Genomic DNA, 9992 nt, shown 5'->3' with positions numbered 1-9992 from the left:
CTTCTGGTTTTCTCAGCTGAGCTGATCTGGGAATCAGATTCCGTTTGAAGACAGTCGCACTGTGCAGCCCTGGCTGGCTTCAAACTCAGAGAACTGCCTGCCTCTGCCTTCCAGGTGCTGAGATAGAGGTCTTTTGTTGTTGACACAAGGAATACCTTGCAACCCACGATGTCCCTGAATTCACTAGGTAGCCCAGGGATGTCTGAAACTCCTTTCAAATCCCCCCCAAAGTCTAGGATTACAATTAAGTGCCATGTCCTGACTTTTCAGTCTTTCTTGAGTTTGCTCTGTTACAAGATTTCTGCATTATTCCATCTATATAAACCTTTGCCTTCATTTTTTAGCACAGAATCTGGGGGGGGGGGGGGGACTTTGAAGATGGTAAAGTATCCTATCATCAAGAGATAACTATCTGATGAACTCATCAGTTACTGGTACTTGCTGCTCTTTCAGAAGACCTGAATTTGGTTTCCAGCATCCAGATTGGGCAACTCTCAAGCCACCTGTAACTGGCTCCAAGGAATGTGACGCCCTCTTCAGGCCTCTGGGCATTCATACACAGGCAGTGTTCATGTACACAGACATAAGCAGAAATAGATCTTTAAAACAATTATCCCATCGTCATCCTCTTCATGGAAGATGAAAGGCCACTCCATAATGCAAATAGGGTTAGGACTAGGGTATGCCCTCATGCCTCCTGACCTTGGCAAGTTGTTTAGTGCCTGTGGGCCTGTTTCCTTGTCTGTATTTTCACAAGTTGCTTTATGGAAAATGTATCATACTAAAAGTAGCACAGAGTGAAGATTGACATCATGTAGCCACTAGACTCTGCCACCAAGCCCTTCTTCAGACCTGCTAACTTGTGGTATGCTGACACTTCCTATGTATGTGTCCAGGAGATGCTGAATAGGCAGGCAGCCTACAGGGACAGTTCTGGGAAGTTAATGGGAAAGATCCTGCCAAGAAGGAAGTGTGACTGTGGGGACATAGGCAGCTTAGAGATAACAGCTGTCACTCTAGGCAGACATGCTTAGCAGAGAGACTGAGGGGGAAGAGGTGAAGAGGGGGCGGTGGGGAGACCCGCGTCGGAGGAAGTAAACAAGGGGAGCGCCACAACAGAGACAGAGGGCACTGCTGGGAATCGGCCCCCTCACACTTTCCACTGCGAATCGAAACCCAGAGCCCTGGGCTGGGGGGCGGGCAGTGGAGAGGGAAGTGGGGAAGGTGGGAGGAAAGGAGGAGGGAGCCAGGGCCGCAGAGCAGCATCCTAGCTCCCTCAGTGGCCTTGCCTCCACGCTGCTCTCTGCCCGGCCCTGCCGGGTCCCAGGAGTGTGTCTCCGGGCCACCCCATCCAGCCTGCTTTCTTTGTCTCATTGGTCCTCCTGCTCTCTCTCCAGACCTTCCTGGTGGTCCTTACCCTGTGTTCTTTCTCTGCCTCTCCTCCCTCCTTGTAGAAGGCTTTTTTTTCTTCCAGGACCTCTTTCTGACCTCCCTTGGAGGGCTGGGGAGGCCCAGGCCTTAGAGGAGATGAGGGAGGCTCTGCTCCTAGGCCTGTTGCTTCTGAGACTGCTGTGGGAAGATCCAGGTAAGATGGGGAGTTCGGGAGAAGCCAGCAGGGACCTCCATAGCCTGCCTCTAGCTCTGTGGTGGGCTTCTAATGCCTTTTTAAAAGTCAGTCCTTTGGGTCCCAAAGCTGACTCAGTCTCCCCTCGACTAGGAGGAATGATGTTTCTCTCTTGGGAACGCCAAGCCTTTCTCTATTCTCAGATCTTTGGCTCATAGCCCTTGACCTCTCTTTTGCTCCATTAGTCGTGGCTTCAGAGCCTGGGAAGGAGGACTCTGTGGTGTGGGCCCAGGAGGGAGCTCCTGTCCATCTTCCTTGCAACCCCCAGCTCCCCCACCTGAATCCCAACCTTCTGCGAAGAGGAGGGGTCACTTGGCAGCATCAACCAGATGGGTATGCACCCCAAAGTTGGGCAACCTCCCAATTCAGTTTTAATGGCATTCTGATAAAACCGCATCCAAGCCAGTCTAGTCCTCTGAAGCCTGAAGCTCAGCTTCTTCGCCCAGCCTTCCTGCGACTTCTCTGCAATCTGAGATCCATAGTCCACCACCTCTGCAGTAGCAGCTGGAAGTGGGGACAGGGGTGGTTGGGGGCGTGGGGGGGCAGCTAATGGTCGAGCGCTCTCATAGGCGGGTTGTCTTATCCTTAGAGTGTTTGGAGTGCATCTTCTTTATGGCTTTTTCAAATTGCCCCGGAATTTCTCAGTCCTATTCTTCCCGCCCCCGACCAGTGGCCAACCCGCTCCCACCTCTGCCCTTGACCATCTCAAGGGGATGCCCTCGCCTGGGAGGCCGGCCCCCCATCGTTACACCGTGCTGAGCGTGGCTCCAGGAGGCCTGCGCAGCGGGAGGCTGCCCCTGCATCCCCGCGTGCAGCTGGAGGAGCGCGGCCTCCGGCGCGGGGACTTCTCGCTGTGGCTGCGTCCAGCCCTGCGCGCCGACGCTGGCGAGTACCACGCCGTGGTGCGCTTCCCGGACCTCACCCTCTCCTGCCATCTCCGCCTGCGCATCGGCCAGGCCTCGAGTAGGTGGGGCGGGACAAAGGGAGAGAGGGGCTGGGAAGCAAGTCCTTGTCGCCCCGAGGCAGGAAGAGCTGTGGTAAGGGGTGGTGCCTTAGACCCCGCCTGTGGGCCTCCAGAAGTGTTCAAGAAGGGATGACCGCTTAATGGCAGGGTGGAAAGTGTCCCCCGAAATGCCTGCCTCTAGGCGGGGGTAAGGGGGGCTACGGAGAAATTGTATCACACACCCCAGCTCCCTTACCCCCACCTACAGCCTCCCTGTTGGAGAGGTGGGAGGGGACCTTTACTTGGAGGGTCTAGAATGATTCATTTATGACATCCGTAGTTCATCCTCAGGCAAGGTCTCCCCCCAAAAACAGACCAAGTAAAGTGGAGGCAGGAGGCAGGAGGCAGGAGTCCCAGGTCTCCTGGAGACCCGCGTTAAGCAGCATCATGTACTGAGTTGGAATGGGAGGCGGTACGGAGAATCCGAACGTAACGTCCCTGTTTCCATGACTTTTCAGCTTGGTTTGGCTGGCTGCGTTGACAGAAGCCTTTCCATCTAGTCGACTGATGGGTCTTTTTTTACTTTCTCACAGTAACGGCCAGTCCCTCAGGACCCCTCAGGCCATCTGATTGGGTCATTCTGAACTGCTCCTTCAGTCGTCCTGACCGCCCAGTCTCTGCGCACTGGTTCCAGGGCCAGAGCCGAGTTCCTGTCCAGAAGTCCTCCCGTCATCACTTAGCTGAAAGTTTCCTCTTTCTCCCCCAAGTCAGTCCCCTGGACTCCGGGACCTGGGGCTGTGTCCTCACCTACAGAGATGGCTTCAACGTCTCCATTACATACAACCTCAAGGTTCTGGGTAACTCTCGCAAGCTGTCTTTACTCTTGACCACAACTCCTTCCTGCCCCCCCACCTCGCCTGACTCATGCACCCCCCCAAGCAGGTTCTCGGTTTCGGGGTCACTTCAGATTGGGGTGTCGACTGCCTTTCCTCTGCGGGAGTCCTTTAGCTCCCGTCTCTCAAGTGTAGTTTGTCCACTAGCGGTCCACCCTTCTGATAGCCTTTGGTCTCCTGCTGGCTCCGCACAGCACGGGTTTCCCAGCTTTCCAGGGCTGTCTGCTTTATTCTGTTTCTCTGTGTGTTATAGCCAGAGTACCTCCTTCACGCTCTGCCTTCCGTCCTTCCTCAATGTTCCTGCCCTCTGCCGCGCTGCATACCCATCCCGGGGCACTGATCTTGGCCTTTCCCTTTCCCTCTAGGTCTAGAGCCCCTCGCTCCTCTGACAGTGTATGCTGCCGCAGGCTCTAGGGTGGAGCTGCCTTGTCACTTGTCCCCTGGTGTGGGAGCCTCTTCCCTCATTGCCAAGTGGACTTCTCCTGGGGGAGGCCCCGAGCGCCAGGTGACTGGAAAGAATGGCAGTTTCAACCTTCAACTTGAGGCCGTGAGTCTGGCGCAGGCTGGGACCTACATCTGTAGCACCCATCTGCAGGGGCAGCAGCTCAGTGCCACCGTCACGCTGGCAGTCATCACAGGTGGGAAAGGAATAGCGTCTCCTTCAGGGGACAGAGACAGGGCGGCAATGTTGCTTGGTCAGAGACTGTGCATGTGTATTCCATGATGCTAGGTCAATCGACTCAAGCTGTAGCTTCTTTTCTTTTTACGAGAGAGAGAGAGAGAGAGAGAGAGAGAGAGAGAGAGAGAGAGAGAGAGAGAGAGAGAGAGAGAGAGTGCATATGATGGGTACATGTTTCTCAGCACACGTGGAGGTCACAGGACAACTTTGGAGTTAGTTCTTTCCGCCCATCTTTCTTTGAATGATAGGGATTGAACTTGGGATTCCGGGTTTGCATGGCAAGTGCCTTTCTCATGTGGTCCAGGCTGCTGTATCTTAGGATAGTATTCATTTCCTGATTCTTCTTCCACTTCCCAAATGCTGGGATTACAGGCAAGTACTACAGTGCCTGTCAAATCATGGGCTGGTTGTTGCTTTTTGTTTTTCCTTTTCTTTTTTTTTTTTTTTTGGTTTTTCGCGACAGGGTTTCTCTGTGGCTTTGGAGGCTGTCCTGGAACTCACTCTGTAGACCAGGCTGGCCTCGAACTCACAGAGACCCGCCTGCCTCTGTCTCCCGAGTGCTGGGATTAAAGGCATGCGCCACCAACGCCCGGCTTTGTTTTTCCTTTTCGAGTCAGGGTTTCTCTGTGTAGCCCTGGCCATCCTGGAACTCACTCTGCTGGCCTCAAACTTGGAGATCCAACTTCTGCCTCGGGAGTGCTGGGATTAAAGGCATGCACCACCATGCCTGATTTACAGGTTGTTTTTTTCTTCACCCCAATGATAAAACAAAACAAAAAACAAAACTGAAACTGAAAATCTCCCCTTGAGTCACAAAATAAAAATCCCGCTTCTTCTCTGAGGGACTCCCCTACCCTGAATTGGCGGGAGGTCTGAGAAGTTAGAAACAGATGATAAACATTCAAATGGTTCAGAGGAAGCAGCACCCAGCCTCAGATCCTTGTTTGCTTGATCTGGGGCTTGGTTAACGGTGTGGGAGTTGACCTGGATTTGGAGGGAGTTAATAAACCAGTCCCTTGTCAGTAAATATTTGTAAGGGTTTTCCAAGACAATAAACAAAAACAGGCGAAAAATAATCAGAAAGTATGTGTTCATTGATTGGTAACTGTCAGCCATGATAATTAGCTGTGTCTGCAGTATTCACTGGTGGCCATTAACCACACAAGAGGTGCTTAGTGATGGTCACGGGAGCCAGGCATGGTGGGACAGTGCGGTAATCCCAGCACTTTGCAGGAGGACCAGGAATTCAAGTTCATAGTGAGTTCCAGACCATCCTGGGCTACTTGAGATCCTGTCTCAAAACAAATAAACGAATGTTGATTACTTGACTAAGTAAACGAACTAACAAGCACCATATCTCTAGGATGTTAGTCCTGAATCCTACACACTTTTTCTGTAACTCTACCCCTCAGCTTCACTGGGAACCCCATCTTTTCACTTCAGGCTTTTTGCTGACTCAGCCTATTAGTAAATCCATTGGAATTCCATGCATCCCTAACCCTTCTTTGCCACATCCAGTCAGTTCCCAAAGCCCACCCTTTCTCCTGACCAATGTTAATGGCCAGAGTCTTACTGGCTAAATATCTGAGACTCTGAGGTTGACCTTGAACTCCTGAACCAGTGATCTTTCTGCCTCTACCTCCAAGTGCTGGGATTACAGTGTGACCCGCCATGCCTGGCCTCCAATGTCCCCCTCCTCCTCCTTCCTCACTTCCTTCTTTTCTTTCCACACAGTCTGATGTATCCCAGGTTGGCCTAAAACTCACTACATAGTGATGGGTGGTCTCAAGTTTCTAATTCTTCTGCAACCACCTCCCAAGTGCTAGGATTACAGACAGACAGCACCACACCCAATTTACGAGGTGCTGGGAATTGAACCCCGGGCCTTCATGCTGCCAGCTAACTCTACCATCTAAGATAAACTATCACCAGCCCCCCAGTGTCTTCTAAAAGATCAGCTGTGTTCAGCTACTCAGTGGGCGAGACACTGTCACTCCTGCTTCACAGAGGAGTGGTTTCAAGGTCACACCGCCCGGAAATGCTCAACTCAGGGTTTCAAGTTGGGTGCCTGCGTCACCAAGGTCAAGGCCTTTACCGTCTGTCTACTACCACCCCATTTCTAGTCAACTTCGAGCATGCTCTGTTTGCAGATCAATCAGCCGGTTACTTGTTCTGTAAACATTCAGGCCGGGAAGCTCACTCAGGCACCACACAGCAGGGGGCACAGGCTCGAGCAAAGTGACCGAGGCCATTGTGGTGCTGGCTCGCCTGACGGGTCACTGCGAGTCTGAGCATTTTAGAAGAGAATAAGCTTGTGTGTATGTGTTCCTGTGAGAGTGTGTGCACATGGATGGGCTGTCCAAGGATGAGAAGGAAGCGTTGGATCCCCGGGCGCTAGCGTTACAGATGATTGTGAGCTGCCGGGTGTGAGTGCTGGGAACTGAACATGGGTCCTCTGGAAGAAGAGTAAACCCTGACGACTTAGTAAACTCTGGACCATCTCTTCCCATTTGAAAGTGTGTTTTATAAAGCTGGGTGGTGGTGGCACACGCCTTTAATCCCAGCACTCGGGAGGCAGAGGCAGGCAGATCTTTGAGTTTGAGACCAGCTTGGTTTATAGAACAGAGCAAGTTCTAAGACATCTTGGGCTATACAGATAAAACCTGGCTCAAACAATAAGAACAAAACAAAACAAAAAGGCGGAGGTGGGGGGTGGGTAGTGGTTGTGCAAGCCTTTAATCCTAGCACTCAGGAGGCAGAGACAGTTGGATCTCTGTGAGTTTGAGACCAGGGTTGTTATATAGAGAATCATGTCTCAAAAAACAGAACAAACAAAAAAGGTGTTTTATTATATGTGAATGGGTATTTTTCAGGCTTGTACATCTGTGGCTAGTGCCCACAGAAACAGAAGAGGGCATCAGTCTTCTAGATCTGGAATTGCAGACAAGATTGTGAGCTACCAAGTGGGTGTTGGGAATCAAACATAGGTCTTCTGGAAGAACAGCAAGTACTCCTAATCACTGACTCATCTCTCCAGCCTTATTTTCTTTTAAAAACAAGGTCTCATGTAGCTCAGGCTGACGACGTTGAATTCAATGTGTAGTGGATCTTTAACCTCTGATTTTCTTGTATCTACACCCAGCTTATGTGGTGCTGGGGACTGGACCTAGGGACTCATACATTCTAGGGCAGCATCCTGCCAACCGAGGTACATCCCCGGCATGAATAACAGTTTCCATGCGGTCTTCAGTACCAGTTGGAGTTTTATGGTGTCTTGAAGGGTTGGGAACATTTTGAGCAGGGAAAACAATCAAACTATAGCATTGTTTTAAGACTCCTATGGTCAGGTGGGACACCCCTGTGATCCCAGTACTTACGGGATGGAGGCAGGAAGATCAGGAGTTCAAGGTTATCTTTGGCTACATAGTAAGTTCAAGGCCAGCTTGAGCTACATGAGACCCTGTCTCAAAAGCACACAACAAAACCAAAGATAAATGTATTCATGACTTGTGCTGTAAGTCAGATCCCCAATGAGAATAAAGTGACAGAGATATGGCATTGCAACTTTGATAACATTCAAGGGGTCAAGACCCCCATGGGAGCTCTTCCCTCTAATTTTTCAGTGACTCATCAATCCTTGGGTTTACCTGGCTCCCCCGGGAAGCTGATGTGTGATGTAACCCCAGCATCTGGACAAGAAAGATTTGTGTGGCTCCCCCTGAACAATCCGTCCAGGAGTTCTCCAGGACCCGGGTTGGAGATGCAGGAGGCCAGGCTCCTTTCTGAGCCTTGGCAATGCCAGCTGTACCAGGGGCAGAAGCTTCTTGGAGTAGCAGTGAACATCGCCGAGTCTGGCCCAGGTCTGAGGCTCTAAGATGCCATGGCCCCAACTCCAAAGCTGTCACCTTGGTTGTCTTCCAAGCCCTCTCCCCCTACCTCTTCTCCTTCCCAGTCAGGGACCTGACTTCAAGCTCTCTAGGCCTGACCTACTTCTGTCATTCATTAGCAGAAGGATCCTGGACAAGTCCCTTAAACTCTCTGACCTCATTGTATCTGTAAAGGAGGAGGGTGTATCTGAGTGTCCTTTTCATCCCTGACCCTAGGTCTAATCCCATGCTTTCTTCATAGGTGCCCGGAGTGCAAGGAGAATCTCAGGTGACCTTAAAGGAGGCCATCTCTTTCTCCTTCTCGTCATTGGCATCTTCTCACTGTTCCTTTTGGTGACTGGGGTCTTTGGATTTCACCTATGGAGAAGACAGGTGAGCCAGGGACAGAGCTCCCTCTCGTCAAACCTCAGAGTGCTTGCTGTGTGGGACCCCCCCCTTCCTCGATGAAGATAGCCATAGTGAATTCTGAATATACTCCCAGAGCCTTTGGAGTGGGAATGCCTTGTAGCTGGGGAGTTTAAAGAGGCTGAAAGAAGGCCCTGGGCCAGATGGGGAGGCTGGAAAGAAAGCAGCAGGACTCAGGGTTCGTGCTATCCCTTCCTCCTCCATTCTCTCCATCTTTCTCCACAGTGGCGGTGGAGAAGGTTTTCCGCCTTGGAGAATAGGATTCACCCACCTCCTGCTCCCAGTAAGACAGAGGAGCTGGAGCAAGAACTGGAGATAGAGATGGAGCCCGAGCTGGAGCCGGAACAGGAGCCCGAGTCACAGCTGGAGCCAGAGTTCAGGCAGCTCTGACCCAGAGCGAGGCAGCCAGCAGAGCTCAGCAGCTTCAAGCGGAATAAACTCCCCGTCAGCAGCAAGCTGGAGTGCGACTCTTTCTTATCCAGGGACGGTTCCTGTCTCTCCCCGCCACTGGGGGCTCCCTTCTCCCACTCCAGCCTCCCAACCTACTTTCTCCAGCCAATTTTTCTCCTCATTCCCTTTTCTGTTGCTTGCCTCTTTGTTTCTTTCTGTGTTTCTCCCTTTCTCCCGAGTAATCCTTTATTCCCCACTAAAGCTCCGGAGATCCCTCACTTCTTAGCTCTGCAACCCGGTGCCCATGTTCTACCCACATTTTGCTGGCTGTCCTGGTCTCCTTTATGTTCTTGTCCCTTTGGCCCGCACCAAGCTCAGCTGCATTTAAGAACTGTGAAGGGAAACACAGACAGACAGGCAGGCAGGCAGACCAATGTCCGCACGCGCGCTCACACACATGAGCCGGCCATGTGAAGTCCTCCAGGAGATGGGGGCCTCCTAATCTTTCTGGGTAACCAGCTGACGTTGCTACCTCTGCCCCATCCCCCATGCTTGCCATCCCTGGGTGACTTTTCTGGTCCCAGGCATGACAACACACTGCCACCTGGTGGTCACTACTGGTCACACCCCAGAGGAGGTCACCGGACCAACTGCCGCAGGCCTGACACCTAACACACTGCGGTAGGTAAGATGGAGCAGGCGTGCAGGTGCTTAGTTTATGATGTTCGCTCTGGGTGTGCGGCACTGAGTGTGCCCCCGGCATCTGCCACATGTCTTACGCATCCTGCAGAAGAGGAACTAAATAACACATGCTTCAGGGAATGCAGCCCTGGTCCTGGCAAGGTTCTAATCCAAGTACAACAAAGGGGAGGACAGTAAACAAAGGCCACAGGCAGGGAGAGAAACAACCTGCGAGACAGCTGGGTATTGCTGCCGCTGTGGAAGTCATACGCCCTGGATTCTCGTTCTATTACTGTTGGTGAGGCTGTTGCAAATCTCTGTGAACGCTTTTTGTTTTTTAGCCTATTAAGCGGGACAGTGGCGGGGTACAGAAGCATGCATCTGAAGTCTCAGCTAATGGGGGACTGAGGCAGGAGGATCCCCTTGGGACCCGGACTGTTGGACGAACATGGGTAACATAGTGAGACTCCATCTTTAACAAAACAGATAT

The 9992-nt window shown here is 51.9% G+C and overlaps 1 protein-coding gene across 1 annotated transcript; it reads left to right on the top strand.

Annotated features, from left to right (window-relative positions):
- The first annotated feature begins 1238 nt into the window (after positions 1-1238).
- Lag3 (lymphocyte activating 3) lies at positions 1239-8886 on the top strand. Its single transcript, XM_021224701.2, has 8 exons — positions 1239-1585; positions 1810-1957; positions 2295-2587; positions 3161-3424; positions 3826-4098; positions 7763-7999; positions 8268-8398; positions 8657-8886. Exons 1-8 carry the CDS (start codon positions 1528-1530, stop codon positions 8819-8821), a joined length of 1569 nt encoding a protein of 522 aa, XP_021080360.1. The 5' UTR covers positions 1239-1527; the 3' UTR covers positions 8822-8886.
- The last annotated feature ends 1106 nt before the right edge of the window (positions 8887-9992 follow it).

This window comes from Mesocricetus auratus, unplaced genomic scaffold, assembly GCF_017639785.1.
Source record: "Mesocricetus auratus isolate SY011 unplaced genomic scaffold, BCM_Maur_2.0 Super-Scaffold_100676, whole genome shotgun sequence".
In the NCBI taxonomy this organism is placed as follows: Eukaryota; Metazoa; Chordata; class Mammalia; order Rodentia; family Cricetidae; genus Mesocricetus; species Mesocricetus auratus.
This window is presented reverse-complemented; position numbering and strand designations above follow the sequence as displayed.